Source organism: Haliotis asinina, chromosome 5 (assembly GCF_037392515.1).
Source record: "Haliotis asinina isolate JCU_RB_2024 chromosome 5, JCU_Hal_asi_v2, whole genome shotgun sequence".
In the NCBI taxonomy this organism is placed as follows: Eukaryota; Metazoa; Mollusca; class Gastropoda; order Lepetellida; family Haliotidae; genus Haliotis; species Haliotis asinina.
In genome coordinates this window covers 10,034,171-10,051,848 of record NC_090284.1, presented here as the reverse complement: position 1 = coordinate 10,051,848, position 17,678 = coordinate 10,034,171, and the positions used below count along the sequence as shown (strand labels likewise).

At 41.8% G+C, this 17,678-nt stretch overlaps 1 protein-coding gene and 1 non-coding gene across 2 annotated transcripts in view; both read left to right on the top strand.

Moving 5' to 3' along the window:
- Positions 1 to 16,499, top strand: part of LOC137284543 (nuclear pore complex protein Nup85-like) — a 32,532-nt gene extending 16,033 nt beyond the window's left edge. Inside the window, exons 7-22 of the mRNA XM_067816387.1 lie at positions 41 to 162; positions 1,139 to 1,267; positions 5,009 to 5,134; positions 5,479 to 5,610; positions 5,735 to 5,841; positions 6,094 to 6,183; positions 6,318 to 6,383; positions 6,707 to 6,757; positions 11,451 to 11,551; positions 11,882 to 11,967; positions 12,280 to 12,311; positions 13,164 to 13,264; positions 13,417 to 13,516; positions 13,868 to 13,919; positions 14,278 to 14,379; positions 15,988 to 16,499. Coding sequence (XP_067672488.1) covers positions 41 to 162; positions 1,139 to 1,267; positions 5,009 to 5,134; positions 5,479 to 5,610; positions 5,735 to 5,841; positions 6,094 to 6,183; positions 6,318 to 6,383; positions 6,707 to 6,757; positions 11,451 to 11,551; positions 11,882 to 11,967; positions 12,280 to 12,311; positions 13,164 to 13,264; positions 13,417 to 13,516; positions 13,868 to 13,919; positions 14,278 to 14,379; positions 15,988 to 16,092 — 1,502 coding nt within the window. The 3' untranslated portion in view covers positions 16,093 to 16,499. The remainder of the gene's footprint in view (positions 1 to 40; positions 163 to 1,138; positions 1,268 to 5,008; positions 5,135 to 5,478; positions 5,611 to 5,734; positions 5,842 to 6,093; positions 6,184 to 6,317; positions 6,384 to 6,706; positions 6,758 to 11,450; positions 11,552 to 11,881; positions 11,968 to 12,279; positions 12,312 to 13,163; positions 13,265 to 13,416; positions 13,517 to 13,867; positions 13,920 to 14,277; positions 14,380 to 15,987) is intronic.
- LOC137285353 (U1 spliceosomal RNA) lies at positions 7,724 to 7,887 on the top strand. The gene has a single exon (XR_010956967.1). It is a non-coding gene; the product is annotated as a U1 spliceosomal RNA (small nuclear RNA).
- Positions 16,500 to 17,678: the final 1,179 nt, after the last annotated feature.

The window sequence follows — 17,678 nt, the reverse complement described above, 5'->3', positions numbered from 1 at the left end:
TGCAAGTAAAACCTGAACTGTGGTGTGTCCCCTGTTGCAGATGGCCTGGTGTTGCGGCAGCTGCTTGATTGGCTGAGATGGCACTTCTCTGAAGGGAAGAGGTTGGCAATGGAGGTGCACCGAGATGAGCAGCCAGACTCCCATCCCATGTACTGGGATGCTGTAAGTGTCAATTCAGTTCTTCAGTATTAAAGGCTTTAGGCCCAGGATACAAGCAGAATGTAGTGCTCTTGATGGAAAGATGTACAGAATGCATGATAAATATTATACAAGATTTCAAAAAATAGATTGCATGATACAATACATAACATTTCATATAGAAAATGGTGGGTGGTAGAGTAGCCTAGTGGTCAAAGCAGTTGCTCGTCATGCTGAAGACCCAGGTTCGATGCCCCACATGGATACAATGTGTGTAGCCCATTTCAGGTGTATGCCACCATGATATTGTTGGAATATTGCTAAAACCACTGTAAAACAGTACCCACTCACTCGCTACAAAGATTGCAAATCATCAAATAAGGATGAACCGTATGGAATGAGATTGGGTTATCTCCCTTCCATCAGGTGCCGAGGTACTTCTATCTCAAAGCTAAGGCCTTGAAAATAAGTTATGCCAATGATGACTGATTTTCACCATTCATTATATATATAAACTTCTTTATTAACATTGGAAAGATATTGCTTTCTCAGTACATTCCATATGAATCAAAATAATTGGAATGATAAGAACTCCTTTATTTTAAGTCAAACATTTGTTACAGTAACTAGTGTATATTCTAACGTGATCCAATCTCTGAATTCCTAAATGTTGTGATATATGTTAGACCTGATGCAGACAGTGTCTGTGTCCAGGAGACTGCCAGTGCAGCAGGGGTTTATCCAAGTTTCTAAACTGCAAAAGCATTCTGGACTTTTTGTGAAGTTCTTTTTTTTTCTCGTTGAATTAAGAGATATTTTAACATTGTATTTTGAGAATATACACTTCAAGCTCTTTATAGATCTTTTTATAAGTGAAATACAGGTTAATTCTACACATAAGCAATCAGTTATTACATGAATGGTTGAAAATATTGAAAACATTTGCTTGGAGTTGAATATCTGGGCAAGTCTTGATAAATCCTTGTACCATACCCTTCAGATCTATAGACTGACTCTCCAGGGTGAGGCTGAGAGTGTGAGAAGACTGCTATCCCAGCACTCATCTGCAAATTCATCGGACGCATTTGCTGTAATGGATGAACTTCTACGGAAAATGCCACAAGCTCATGTAAGTCAGTTAAGATGTACAGACCCATGCCAGTTATACTGGGCCACTTGACGTAATTTCCATTAACTCATTGCCATTCTGTGGCCATATTGCCATCGCACTGCGCCCACTTCACCAGAAAGTGCTGACGTCACATATTCTCACATTACTTGTCACCTGGCTGACAGGCCGTGCGATATTTTGCTTTGGAAGAGATGTGTGTTTATGTGATTACCAAGTCTGCATGTTAATCATTTATCTCATGTTTGTTTTGACCGACTGTTTGTTCCATTTTCCATGTTGCATTCAGTGCATGTGAACAAAGTCTCGAGTTCTTGGTTTGCAGGGCTTACTCCTGGATAGTTTTTTTATTACCTACTTTATCTATGCTATCTACACTTTTGCTCTTAATGTGTAGATTTGTTCAGTATATTTTTTGAAGCGTATTGTTTTCCCTCAGCAGCGTGTTTGGTATGCGGGAAATCAGTTTTCTCTTTTTATCGAGTATATGTTTCTTACACACGTTATAGCATTGGTTTTATGCTTATGGTGCAACGTCGTGTTGCTTGTGATGGTAGCAATTTGAGTAAGGACCCCAATCTGAGGTGTTTGAACTGTACTCAACATTATTCTCTGACTTCCAAGTGTGACTTTTATCTGAGACTTTCTCCTACAACTTTTAAGAGGAACTTGCGTATATCTAAGAAGCAGTTTACACAAGCTTCCAGACGTAGGATGTCTCGAGGCTTAGTTACTTCCCTGGCGACTACGGAGAGAGGACGTTCTTCGGAGGAAAGGGGAACACTTCCTACAATGATGATGATGGCGCCTGCCGCGTCTATGGCACCTCTGCTCTCTATGGCTCCGACTTATTCAATGCCTCTGGTGGCGCCTTGGGTTACGACTTCAGCATCGATGTTTCAACAGAGGGTCCCTTCTTTTACTCCACAGTCAGTGTTTCCATACCTCCCATGCCAGTCAGCATTTGCAGCGCCTCAGAAATTTGGGCCGCCTTTACCAATGATGAATAATCTGGCGCTGTTTTTGCCTACTAGTAGTACAGGCACCTCCTTCATCTGTGGCTGTGACTCCACCATGGTATGTGGCGCCTTCGACATCATCAGTTGTGTCTCCTTCTACCTTGACGGGTAATGCCTGTACTTCTATGGGTTATTTGCATCGTGACTCAGCTTCACCTGGACATAGTTCACATTATAGCAGGCCATCCGCCAAGCAGAGATGTAGGTCTAAGAGTCCTACGCCTGTCTGGAGATCTTGTAACTATCAGTCGGATTCATTGTGTGATTTTATTCTGGTGCATGAGGACTCACCCCCGGAAACTAATATGCACTTGGTCTTTCAACAAGTTCCAGACTGGATGGCGGATCGTTTGTCGGAAGTGTTGCCGTATCCAGGTCCAGGGATTGATAAGCGAGATACTATTTGGTCGGACCCAAAACTTAGATTCCACCAGATCCTTTGATCACAGAGTTTGTACCAGTGTTTGACAAGTTATCCCTTACTCCTTCCATTAAAGCGCCATGCTTTAAGACGATGATTTTCCTGTCCATGCTTCGGACGTTACAGACGATCGGCTCTTCTAAGCCTGTGATGCTGCATATGATGCATGGCCTTTGTTGAAATGGAAATTCGTCATTCACTTAAACTTCTATCGGCACTAGCTTCTGCTTCGAGGGTGATTGTGCAGGACTTGTGAGAAAATTGAATTGCATTGATCACTTACAAACTGTGATGACTTGTCAACAGCAACAAATGGAACACAAGAGTAACCATCCGAAGACAGTGTTAGTTGAGGTCACAGCCACACACTGTGGGGGGTGCTTGGCGCTATCAGATTGGGACTCGACAGTTTACTACGTCAACCTTGGTCAGCTACATCCCTATTTAATGGTGACTTTCACTGATAGACAATCCACCAGTAGGAAATCTGGCGATGTCTCATCTTCAGCATTCAGAATTCTTCATATTAACAGACATCTCCAAGGTGGTCTGGTGTCTGCGCAACCAGGGAAAGACTCACTCTCTGTCTAGTCTGTATGTTGGATTGTCAATCATCTGGACCTGAAGTATCGTGCTGCACATTCCGGGTTGCAGGAACATTCTTGTGGACAACCTCTCCAGACCATACAGAATAGCGCCTACGTCAAGAGGTGTTTGCTATTGTTTGTCACCATCTCGGTCATCTCTACATAGACTTGTTTGCCACCAGCCAGACTTTCCAGATCTGAACCAAACTATAACTGGTAGCGGATCCTCAAGCATTTCTTTTTCCTCATACCTTTGTTTGGTTATCCTGGCAGGTTGGGTTCAGGGATTTTTCCACCTCGTTTGCTGCTGGATTATCGTCTGTGGTATGAGAGGTTTCTTCTTGAGTATCCCATCTGAAGGGTTGCCTGCCTCCTTTCCGTCAGATACAGATGTATTAAGAAGTAATGCAGTATGAGGTAAAAATCTAGTGAAATCTAGATAATTTTTATATTTGTATACTTATCCTGCATTACTCAGTTTCTTTGTCCACCCATCACTGTGCTATCTCCTCCCATCTATGGTTTCTTCAGAAGTTACATTCAAGCATCATCCGTGAAGGTCCCGGGGTAGAATAGGCCTTCAGCAACCCATGCTTGCCATAAAAGGCAACAATGCTTGTTGTAAGAGGCGACTAATGAGATCGGGTGGTCAGGCTCGCCGACTTGGTTGACAGAAGTTGTAGGTTCCCAGATGCGCAGAACGATGCTCATGTTGTTGATCACTGGCTTGTCTGGTCCAGACTTGATTATTTACAGAGCGGCACCATATAGCTGGAATATGGCTGATTGCGGCGTAAAACTCAACTCACTCACTCATTCAAGCAGCAATGTGAGGATACGTGACGTCAAAACTTTCAGTCACGTGGGCGCAGTGCGATGGCAATATGGTGACTCGCATGGTTGGAGCAACTTCTCTTCGCAGTTTCTATCGCACAGCTTGATCTTGTCAAAAGGAAAGCAATAAATGCATTAGGGAGTAATGCAGGATATGTATACAAAAATGAAAAATATCTAGATTTACTAGGTCTATGGAAATTACATCAAGCGGCCCAACATAACTGGCATGGGTTTGTACCTTCACAGCAGTGCCACTGGTGGTGTGTGGGCATCGGCATGATGAAGGAAGGTGAACAGGTTTAGCAAGGTCAAGTTTAAAGCTTTTTGGGCATATGCTCTATGTGAACTGAAAATAGGGTTATTAAGTTGGTGACAAGAAAAGTTGCTTCTCATGAGTGAATGCATACGTCAAAGGAAGTAATTGTATCTTGAATTCAAACTTTTTCACAATGCATCACAACTTCTATACTGCCAAGAATATTGACTGGCAATATTTGCATACCTGTGGAATGCAGTGTACTTGGGATTATTGTTGTTTTTTGTAAAGGAAGACCTTGAAAGAATTGTGCCTATGAATGTCTGTGTTAGCTTTCTCACACATCTAATGAAATAGCTTTGTTTAAATTGCAGTAGTTCTGGTGATAACCTTCAACTTTATAGAAATCAACTTCTAACTTCTTGTGCTTTTTAACCAGGTTACCAGGTTGATTCTAACATTACAGGCTGAATTACTGAAGCTAAATGATTAAACCAGAACTAACTAGCAAAAGTGTTATATGTTTTTCTTTATAAGAGAACGAAATGTAAATAGAATCAATGGTACCTTCTATTTCATGATTATGATTATGATACCAATTTGTATCTCATTGCACAACAGCAACACAATCACATCCCTTCGGCAGCAGAGTACGACATGAAGTGGCGGCACTGGAGGGAAGAGTGTGTCCGAGTGTTGGAGGAGGGACAGTTTGCAGCCTTTACCAACCTGGAGACCTTAGCTCAGGTAGGTGTCAACATCTGGAGGTTGACCAGGTCCACTTCTTCAGACTGGTGGAGAATTCACTCACAGAAAAGAGTTTATGGATCTGTATGTGACAATGAGATAAATCTGACAATCAGTTTTTGACACAAAGCTTTTCACATGTAAGATTTTAGTTCTTGATCACTAGTATTTAAAGAAAAAACCCACTATATTTGAGTTTAGGTGACATTTAGAATGTTATGTGCCTGTCCTCGAATGTTTAGTTAAGAAATAGAGACTTTTTTGTATGTCACATTTTTTCCATTTTTATGTATATTGATGACGTATGTCAACAAAATCACTATATCCCTCTGTTTTATTTTCAGATTTTATGTGGTGATGATGCAATATTTACTGAAATGAAGGACTACTGTGAAACATGGTATCATCTGCTTGTATCTAAGATGTTGTATCAGAACCCAACTGTCAAATCCCTGGACCTTCACTTCCATGTACAGGTAAATGCCATCTTCAAACTCCTATACCAAGTGTTCAACACTCTTTGAGTTCATTGTGTAAACTATCCCTGTATAGACAAATCAGATGATTCACAACATGTATGCAATTTATGTATGATTTCAGAGTTGTATGGAAGAGTTCTGTCATAATGGTGCTCGAATGGGAGAGCTGGACAACATTCTACAGGCAGCAATCGAATTTGATATCCATCAAGTAATCAAGGACAGCAGGTGATTCCTCAGTTGTCTGCAATCTTTTTGATTCTGTGATAACCACTTTATGTAGACTTGTGTTATATCATTCTTATTGCACATTAATTGTAGCTGGAACATTCCTGAAAGCATGATTAAACTACATACAAACCAGACTTGTTCACTCACTGCCATTATTTGATGTATTAAAACTTCCTCTAATTAAGTTTCCCTGCTGATTGTGGTAATGTGAACACTAATTCTGATGCAGTTACGTTGTCTGTCTTACAGTGCGTTCCTGAGTACAGGCAACTGGTGGTTTGTGTCTCACCTGACTGACATCCTGCACCACTGTGGCCAACTTGACACACACAATCTTGCGTATGTTGTACACCTGCCATTGTTTGATCAAGTGGTTGTATTTTATATGATATTGATAGATCTCCAAAGTTAACATGTTTTCTAAATGTTCATGACTAATATAATATCATATATGTGTTGTGTCATATTTTCAGGTTTGGGTCCAATCTCAGAGAGTTTCTGCTGCTAGAATATGCCTCAACTTTAATGTCACATAAAAGGTTGGTGCAGTTTACTGAACTTGTCATGACATAAAACTGAAAACTGTATATCTGAGCGAGGTTTTTTTTTAATGTTACTTTTAGTAATATTCCAAGAATATCACTATAGGGTACATCAGAAATGATCTATGTTTGAAAGCAGCATGACTTGAAGCTCAATTTTCGGTCTTATTCAGTTTTACTTATTCATATTAATTTATAGTAAAAGGGGTCATGGATAGTATTGTATTGTATGCATAGTATTGACTGTGAGTTATGCATGGAACCTATGAGTTCCTTTGTTCTCTGTTCAATATATAATGTTGATTATTCCTTGCTTTCAGTTTATGGCAGGTTGGGGTGGACTATCTCGACTGCTGTCCGGTGTTTGGAAGGTAAGGTCAAAGCAGAGTAATGCTGGGGGTGTCATTGTGAAGTTCAGCCCTGTTTTAACAAATGTGGTTGTTCAGTATTCTAAAAGGGATATATTTTTTGCTTACCTTACCATAGGTCTATAGCATATTACCTCAAGCTTCGCTTAGTAGGAGATCTGACAGAGTTGAATTGCTATTAAATCTTGAATAGCTACCTTGAAATCGACGACTGTCAGGATACGGAAATATCTGGATCTCCCCACTGCTCATGCACGCAGACTCCACGAGAACTTTACTTTTACTTCAAGCGTCGTCTAACTGAGATGTGTTTGGGTTGCTAGATTTATTTTTCCTGCTAATAAAGTTTGGAACAGGAGGAGGTCAAGATCCAGAAGTCCCCAGAGCAGCTCGTCCAGCATATGTTGGCGCAGCCATTCGTTGTCCAGATCACCGGATCGTCTGGGTAGATCCCTCCACCACAGAAGAAGGAGTTGGTGATCGTTGTCCTGGTCAGCATCACCTCCTCATGCCAGACACTCATCGCACAGGAAGCAGGCGCTGGAGCGCAAGTCAACCGTTCCTTGGAATACTGACGAAGAACAATGCTTCTCCGCCGACTATGAGGAGGACCCCGCTCATGTGGAGGAGGAAGAGGGATTGTACCTGCCATTGTCGGCTATATACGACTGGATAGCTGATAGGCTCCCGGAGTGCCCCTCCCCAGTGTCAGGGGTAGACAGCGCCAGGGCTATCAGGGTGGACCTGGAACTGTCCTGACACATCCCATGGTGGCTGACGCCATATCTTGCCGAAATGAAGACTTTGCTAAGCTATTGTTGAATGCCACGATCAGAGCGCCCAAGTCAAAGAAGCAGGACTACAAGGTGCACAGTCTCGACTTTGCGGACTCTGGGCCGGTGTTGGATGAGGCCGTCAGAGGACTATCTTCCTCCACCAGGTATAGGGTACAGGACTCCAGATTGCAGGATACTTACCTGGCACAGGCTTCACAGTGATCCGCAAGGCTGTGGGCCCAGGGCGAGACCTTTCCATTACACATTGGTTTGGTTGACCCCTGCGATCGTCCCAAATGTGGACGACTTGGGTGCGCAATTTATAAGTGTGGGGGACTGCTTTCGCGCTCTCCCCATTAAGAACAGGAATGGTGGACGATCGAGTCAAATGTCTGTGAAGGAGTTTGTTTGACCAAGTTTGTGCAGGATCAGGAACTATTTGTAGACACATCACTCCAGGGTTGGGATGCGCACCAATTGGACAGCCTTGGGGCTCTGGTGCGGCATAGAAGCAAACTGGCACATCAACAATCTCGAGCTGGAAGCAGTGATTCTATCTGTAAGCCACTGGGTGTCCTTGCTACACCACTCCAACCTACGGATTGTTTCAGACAACACGACGGTGGTGTGGCTGATTTTGAGACAGGGGACAAACAGGTCCAAATCCCTACTGGATCAAATGTTCCACCTAGCCAGTGTCCTAGATGCAAAGAACAGAGCTCATCATATCCATGGGTACAGAAACGTACTAGCCGATGCGCTCTCTCAACCAGGGAAGCCGTCCGCGACCAAGTGGATGCTTCACCCAGAGATATTTCGGCTCTTATGTCAAGATCACGGGCGTCCACTGATAGACCTATTTGCCGCAGCTTCCAGTGTACGTGTCTCCTATACCAGGCCCGGCAGTTTGGGTGGTCGATGCCTTGGGTTCCAGCTAGTTCCAGCAGTAGTGGCGAAACTCAAGCTCACAGTGAGGATCCGTCTGCTTTTGGTTGCGCCTTGGTGTCCAGCGAGGACGTGGTTCCCAGAATTGTGCCGCCTCGCAGAAAGAAATCCGCTCCGGCGCCCTGACCTGGCGTGGTTTCATCTATATGCCTTGAGCATTTGCAAAGGAATTTGGAGGGCCAAGGGGTACTCATCTCAAGTGGCGAAGATCATTGCACGGGCACAGAGAGCTTCCACCCGATCACTCTATGATGACAAGTGAGCTATATTTGAGAAGTTCTGTGCCCAAAAGTCGCAAGACCTGCTGTTAGCGTCACCCCAATTCCAGGCGGAGTTTTTACATTATTTGAGGGAGCTCAGGGGCAGTACTATTGGGACTTACCTGTCAGCACTGAATTCAGTGTTAGCTGTCAGAGGAGATAGGAAGGTCTCGAAGATCCCCGAATTTATCGCTATATTGAAGGCGTTCAAGCTGGAGGACCCAAAGGTTAAGTTCTGGCCACCAGCGTGGGACCTGAACGTTGTGCTACAGTACTTGAGAGTGAGTGAGTTTAGTTTTACGTGGCGACGGTCTGTAAATAATCGAGTCTGGACCAGACAATCCAGTGATCAACAACAAGAGCATCGATCTGTGCAGTTGGGAACCAATGACATGTGTCAACCAAGTCAGCTAGTCTGACCTGATCCCGTTAATCGCCTCTTACGACAAGCATAGTCACCTTTTATGGCAAGCATGGGTTGCTGAAGGCCTATTCTACCCGGGACTTGAGAGGTGCTGAGAGGTGCTGAACAGGGCATCATTTGACAACTTAACAGGGAAGATGGTGTTTCTGCTGGCGTTAGCTACAGCTCCGAGAGTTAGCGAAATTCACACACTGGATGTGACTAAGGACCTGGTGCTGCACATTTGGCCAGGTCAACCGGACAGGTTATTCACCATCCCCCGTCTTACTGCCATCATCGGACCAGAGGATCGGAAAAGCAGTTATTTTGTCCGGTTCGGGCTCTCAGATTATACTTCAAGAAGTCCTCTCCTCTTCGGGGAACTCATCCTCGATATCTCCAGAGTATACGTTCCGATAACTCTCCACTACACCCTGGACGCATCTACGGCTCTGTCAGATAAATTTCTTACCTCCCTTGGCTGTCTTTTGATCCAGTCAGGTGTCTACGCTGGGAAGTTGAGCGAACCAATCACAACTCACTTTCGTTTTTTGAATTATCTAACCCATTATAGTTGGCAACAGAAACCATACAGAGGTTCTCTGGAAGAGGTAGAAGGAGTTCTTGCATATGTTGTTTTAAAGTTTCGGACCTGTCAATTTGTTTGTATGATTTCCCTAAAATCTGGGACGCACTGCGAGCAAACCTTCGCAGTTGCGACCGCTATCTTTGTTGACACTGGCAGGCTCGGTTATGACGGCGGCCTAGCTGATTGGCTACTGTGAAAAGGCGGAGCCAGCAAAGGGAGGTAAGAAATTTATCAGGCAGAGCCGTAGATGCGTCCAGGGTATAGTGGAGACTCATTGGAACGTATACCCTGGAGATATCGAGGATGCGGGGAACTAGGAAGAGGTTCTTCCTGCCTTTTTCTGCAATGGCTAGAGGGGAAGTCACCTGGAACACAGTAGCCTTATAGTAGAGGCAGACCATCCTGGCGGCTTACGATGCACAGAATCTTCCACACCCATCATCTAACAACCTGCGTCAGCCTCAACTATGGCCCTGCATAGGAACTGTACAGTTCTTTACATTATGGCTGGATGCTTCTGGCGGTCCTCTACAGTATTTGCCAGCCATTACTTGCGGGACTTGATGGTAGAAGATATGGAGGGGCTACAGTCTTTCGGACCATTAGTAGTTGCACAGCAACTCACACGTCCTTCCACCCTATAAGGTATGATCTTACTTACCTTGGTCTATGGGAGTCTTGTACCACCCTTCTGGTGGTTAGTACGTGACCTACTACTCTGATTCATGTTCCAGTGACCTTCATGAGAGATTATTGCGGCAGACTGGCGTACAGTGAATCAGTAGTGGTCCGGCTGCCCCAAGGCATATGTGGGATCTTCAGACGCTGACTGTCCTCTGGAGTCCTACACCACCGTCCGTTGTATCCATATGTTATAGACCTATGGTAAGGTAAGTAAAAATTTGTTAAAATCTAAATATTTTAGATATTTAAATACTTACCTTACGATAGGGCATTCAGCCCCTACCAACGCTGGATGCTCCTCCCCACTACAGACACTTCGGACCTAGAAGTAAAAGTGAAGTTCTCGTGGAGTCTGTGTGCATGAGCAGTGGGGAGATCCAGATGCCGTATCCTGACAGTCGTCGATTGCGAGGTAGCCATTCAAGAATGAATAGCAATTCAACTCCGTCAGATCTCCTACTAAGCGAAAGCTTGAGGTAATATGCTATAGACCTATGGTAAGGTAAGTATTTAAATATCTAAAATATTTAGTTTGAACAAGTTTGACCCTCAGACAAAAAATGATTTTGGTCAAGCTGAGAATTACAAGGTACATTATTAATAAGGCATGATAGTGGCCATTATAGGAGGACGAATACAAACCTACCATGCTTGTAGGTGAATACTATGATCAGTGTTGACGGTAGATTTTGTGCATGCAGACATAAAATTATAAGTATGTTTCATTAATATCCTGAATCCATTCAAAATTTGTTTTTCTTATATGTTGCTCTTTTAAGGTAAGTAGATGAGAATCTTTGAATCCAAAACATGCAAGCAAAACGCTATTTTGCATGTTTTTATTATTTTGGGGCATGAAAAATTCAGCTTTTCGATGATACTGTTGTATGTATCCATTCGAGACAGAAGAAGGGTTATGTTAAAGATATATATAGTGATATGGTTTCTGCTATAGGATTACCTGGAACTAGATCTAGGAAAGCTTGTTTGTTAAAGAAGCATTGTGCAATGTACTAACTGATTGTCCTTTCCATTACAGCAAGTACCTGGAGCTGTATATAGAGCGTATTCCCCTGGAGACTGAGAAGAAGGCCCAGAAAGTGCTTCACATCTGCGAGGAGAGAAACATGATGGACCAAGGTGAGGGCCTGTAGGATGGTTTGGGAAACTGCTAGTTCTGTGACAGTTGTAGGACATAAACAGTGGAGTAGGTCTAAACATGCGGGGTATCAACAATGCTGTCAAGATAGAGAGTCGAAAGAAGACAGCTCTCACCCTCTTACACAACATCTGCAATAAGTCGGGAGTGATAACAATTAATGTAATTTAGTCACAATTATTTTGTCCGATATCCTTGTTAATCCGACAGTTAGGCAATGGATGATATCGGATTAACAAGACCTGACTGTATTGCTATGACATGCTGTTGTTAGGTTACTTTCATAACTGGTCTTTCTGTCTATACTTCAGCTCAGAGTATCTGTAAGCTTATGGGCATGAAAAGCTACAGGAATGGTCGTCTGGGTTCTGCCTTGTCCTGGTTCCTGCAGTCTAAGGTAAGTCTTTGAGCAGTGAAATGTTTTTGTAATTCTTTTATGCAAGCTTGGAACTGGTTTCTAGCAAAGTTTGACCTAATAGACTCACCGCTTTTAGGCTTGCTTGTTTCATGTCAAACTAGGATGCTGGTTTCAGCTCAGGTAATATCCATTGTTATCTCAGTGTGAGTTTTGCTCAAAGACTGCTCAAAGACTTCTAATAATTGGAAATAATAGAAGAGTATCGCAATGATGGAGGAAAACAGTTTGCTTCATTATTTTGACTGACCGTGTGTGGTGGTGTTCATGAGTGATTTACATTGTTGATTGCAGGATGTGGCAGCTGCTACACGTTTAACAGAAAAGTAAGTATTGATCTCCCAGTAGTTACAACAGGAATAGTTCTACACACAGACAACTTCTTCATGACAGCAGATGTGATGTTTCAGTGTAGATTCTAACACTGTTGTAGTTAGACAACTTCTTCATGACAGTAGATGTGATGTCTCAATGTAGATTCTAACACTGTTGTAGTTAGACAACTTCTTCATGACAGTAGATGTGATGTCTCAATGTAGATTCTAACACTGTTGTAGTTAGACAACTTCTTCATGACAGTAGATGTGATGTCTCAATGTAGATTCTAACACTGTTATGGTTAGACAACTTCTTTATGACAGTCAGTGTGATGTTTCAATGTAGATTCTGTCACTGTTGTAGTTACAACAGACAACTTCTTTATGACAGTCAGTGTGATGTTTCAATGTAGATTCTGACACTGTTGTCAAGCAGTGACATGATACCACCTGGATGTTTTGCTCATTCTTTCTATCACTGGTTTAGTTGATCCTGGCTGAAACATTTACAGGGGACTGTGATGCAACTCGAATGCTAAGAAATAGAGATATGTACTAGGTTTCAAATCTAATGACATCCACAAATTTCCAAACATCTTTTACAGTATGTTCACAGTCAAAAAAACTTGTTAGTGTTGGTTACATTGCTACGTAGTAATACCTCACTGATTTTAACTGGAGTGTCTCATTGGTGTAAAACTGCAATGTAGTGTGAAGAGTTGTGTCCCCTGGCTGCCAGGATCTGCTGATAGGGAACTTTGGTCTGCCTTCACAACATCTCATGTTTTCACTTCAACACTTTGTCATTAGATTGGACAGACTACTACATGATCACCATTCGACAAATAATCCTTGTTCCAGATTTCTCCTAGAGTATGGTGAGAGAGGGCAGTTCTCTCACCTGGATCTCCTTGACAACCTTGGGTCATCTATGTTACTTAGCAACAGATTGACATTTCTTGGTAAGAAATGCATCTAGCTTATAGGGAATAAACTTTCTGAAAAGTATCAGTTTTAAATAACAAGAAGTTAACAATCCAAACAGTATGAACATGACTACATGAAATCAGTTCACAAATTTGGTATTTCGATGGAAGAATGTTTTTGTTTTCAGGAAAGTACCGTGAGTTCCAGAAACTTTATGAAGACCATGACTTTGATGGAGCTGGATCTTTATTACTCTCCCTACTCTCTGCCAGACTCGCTCCAAAGAAGTGAGTTCAAAAGACCATTGCATCAACTGTGTAAACAAATAGCAAAATTAACATGTACATCCCTATGCAGTGAAGGCACATTCACAGTTCATACATTTCCATGATTTGTCATCCAGAGAAAGTTTTGTTACTGTGAAAAGCACATAATGATCTATTGGATACGCATTATCTCAAAAGTGAAATTCAGTGTTAACTGAATACAGATTTAGCATTCCCAAACACACATCATTTTACATATGGAAGTTCAGACCAGATGCCAGCTTTATCAGATTCAGATGGTAACATCTGCCTAGTTTAGGGTATGCCTTTATGGTTCAAGAACCTGTTTGAATGTTCTGTTGAACCTTTCAGTTTCTGGATCACACTGCTGATGGATGCCATGCCACTGCTGGAAGCACCAAAGGTGAGATAGATACAAGGGCAGTCAGAGATATAGATGGAACTGTGGACCAACTTCTGTTTGGGTGTCGAGTTATGTCCTGTTGTCCTGGCAGGATCTGCTTGTCATTGGTTTTAAAGCCATGTTTTTGCCCTTATACCTAACACTCTTTTATTTACCTATACTTTCATGCACTTCCATGCTTTTGATGCAGATATTATTATCTTTTGATATTACAACTGATTCTCGTCTCCATGGAGTATAAAGTATTTGATGCACAGTTCATGTACACACTGTTCTACATGCCCCTTCATTTACTTCCTAAGTATTGTAGCCAGGAACCAGAGTTCATAGTGACCTAAACCCCTGTTGGTGTGTTCAGGTGATCTTCAGCAGCAGCAAGACATATGAAATGATGCACTGTCTGGAGGAACTCACACAAGAGCTCATCAGGGGAGATAACTCACAATACAGTATAACAAAGGTAGGTTTTTGTTGCCAACAAAAGCATATTTTTCCTTATCCTGACTCATGCTTATTATGCTTGTCTCAATCTTCTGTCCGAACATAGAGGAACACTTGAATCCCTTGAAGTTCCATTCACTGATGATGATTTAGTGAGGATGCATCAATCTTCGATTTCAAATCACCCACTATCCATGATGCCATACTATTGATGAAGTCTACCTATAGTGGACTTGATTGTGGTGGAGACTGGCTGCTGCAAGCCGAAACCATGTGATGCTTGTGGTTCAAGTCACAGATAAATAACCTTTAATCTGCTTACAGAAGACCTCTATGACCCATGAAGATGGTCGAACAATGCTGTACACTGCTATGTTGACTGCAAAGAGCAAACCGCAGTGAAAAAAGGACAATATACATTTGGATCAACCGCAGACAATTGGTATTTACAACCCAAGCAAGTTTTCATCAAATGATAGCAAACATACATCGATGAAATACAAGACAAATTACGTATAAAATACAAAGAATTTGGTAGAAATTCTGCTACATAATGTTAATATACAGACCAGATACAGCTGCAATTTAGATGACATAAGGTAAGAAAACCATAGGATATGGTGCTGTATCAGGACCCAGGTGCCCTCACATCCATTGTCTAGGGCGATGAAGGATAGCGTGACAAGCATTGACAAGCATGGTCAGCCATGTGACTGATTTGAGCACCAATGCACAGGCTTTAGGGAGGCTACTAGTGGGTGAGAGTTGATTTGATGTCCTCTTCAATGAAGGAAACTTCAAGGGATTCAAGTGTTCCACTATGTTCGGATGGAAGAAGGAGACAAGCGAAATAAGCATGAGTCAGGATAAGTACAAAATATCAGTTTTATTCAGAAAATTACATATATTGCAGTCTTAGGACAGATGGTAATGGATTTTAGGTTTGGTTGCTTTGGATGAAACATGGCTTAATATTTTCAGTATGGCTTTCTGATGGCCTCTGATTCCGACATATAGGTTGTTCAGCTTGACCTCAGCTACTCTACTTATGCATGACTCGTGAGGTCAAATGGCACAAACGGCAAGTCGAGTTAACTTCATAAAATAGGGGAGCAGAGAATGTTGTTGTGGTGTTAGTGCAAAATATGCATACATAGATTCGTTACAGAACTTGTCCCTGAAAACAACTCTTCTAAAACAACAATTATTTCATATGTTAATTGAATTGTGTTTACAGTCATAATCTGTCTAGTTTGATTTACTAACTTTACAACGTTCAGAATCTGATTCACTGCTCCTGCTTGCTGATTAAAAGCCCAAATAGGAAACATAAAGCCATCTGTAGCTAATTGTTTAAAGAAGGGACAGTGCTGATGATTTCTCGACACTGATGTGTCAAATGGCGACCAAGTCTTGGCTGTTCGGACATGTTGACAATCTCCTGACAGAGGTGCACCCCTTCGCAATAATAGATTATGCGTGCCATGAAAGGCTGCTATGCTTGTTCTATGAGGCAAATTAGGGGATTGGGTGGTCTGGCTCATGTCTTCCATGCAGTGTTACCAGAACACTGACCATAACGGAGGTAACAGGTTGTGATTCTGATGGTGCCTTATGTTTGTTGTAGGGTCTGACAGATGTGGAGAATGAGCGTCTGGAGCTGCTCAGACTGGCGCTCACACGGAACCTGTCCCGAGCTATCATACATGAAGGCACCATCACACCTTCTTGATCCTTATCACAGAGATGTTGCAGAGACCAGTGTTTTGTTCTCATTTGTATGTCCTGATATGCCCCGTGCGTGACTATTGGGTTGTGGGGACTTGTCAAGACTGTCTGCGGACCGGAACTGTTTCTTCATGTGATAAGTAAATGAGCCTGGGACAGCTGTGGTATATCTAAACTTGGTGATATAACATCATAAGCACCCAAGATGACATTGTTCGCAGAAGGGAAGTATGTGATACTTCAGCAGTGTGAGAAGCCTATGCTGATGCAAGACAGTGTGTCACTGTGATAGTGTGGAGGTCTGACCAAAGATAAACAGTGATGACGCACAGTGACCTGCATGGGCCATTCATCTGTGCTCACATGTGTTCTGTATGACTGCTTATACATGTAATAAAATGTACAATATTTCTTATGATTTTAGTGTGGTTTGTTGGTATAAATGATTGTTACATCATAGTTTAAAAAATGACTTACTTGTCTTAGTGATATCGTTGTATATGTTACAGTCAGTCAGTCCTTTTGTGAACTGACTAAGAGGGTCAGCCATTTTGTGTAACAACAATGAGTATACTGCAGTCATTTCATGAAGTTTCACTTAATAACTTTCACATTACATATTGCCACTAACTGTTAAAACTACTGTAACAGCGACTGTTACACTTCAGCTTGTCTTTGAGCCATACACCTGTTCGTTTGACACTTGCTGTGTCCCGAGCAGCCACACCTCACAAACCCCTGTCCACCACATATAAATGAAATGAAATTTCATTAAATGACTGAAGAATATTGATTGTTATTACACAAAACGATGTGAAACTGCTGACCCTTTTAGTCATTTCTGATGGTGACATCAGTCATTTCATGAAACAACTATAAACAATCTGTCTGTAGCATATATATGACTATCTATTTTGATAACAGCAAAGTATTCACATCATATTCTGAGCCATGTATAACCACTAAACTAAAAAAACTCTCTCCACAAAATTTCTTGATTGACAAATGCAAATAAAAGACATTTGAGGACAGTAACATTCACATTCAATCTGAATTAAACAAATTTATGACCTGTTCAGAAGTATTGCAAAGTTAGTTTGTAGTACATCCTTGTGCTTTGTGTGAATCTGGTTTGTATTACATCCTTTTGCATTATTACTGAGTCATTGATGAAAAAAATATCTCTTTGGTCAAGTTTTGAATTTGATGATATATGTTGGGCTAGATGATGTTATTGATATGATGTTGCAAATTGTCATTTTACCATCTTTTTAGTGATTTTATGGTAAATGCACGATTGTGGTAATAGCAATGTTGAAATATTTCCCACGCTGGAAATAGTTATTAATAACAAAAAAAATATTTAATGTAAACTGGGGTAACAGATATTGGTTTGTAAATTTTTGAAATTGTAAACTAAAACTGGTTATCTACGTTAGTGTGAAAGGTTCAGTATATAATGTATTTAAAGAATGAAGGCTTGTCTTTTGTCTGGTGACTGTTCCTGATTGTCCCGATTCATTGTCCTGAAGTCCTGAATAAGATGAAGTTGTGGTATCAGAAGACACATACAGAACTTCATGGGTAGTT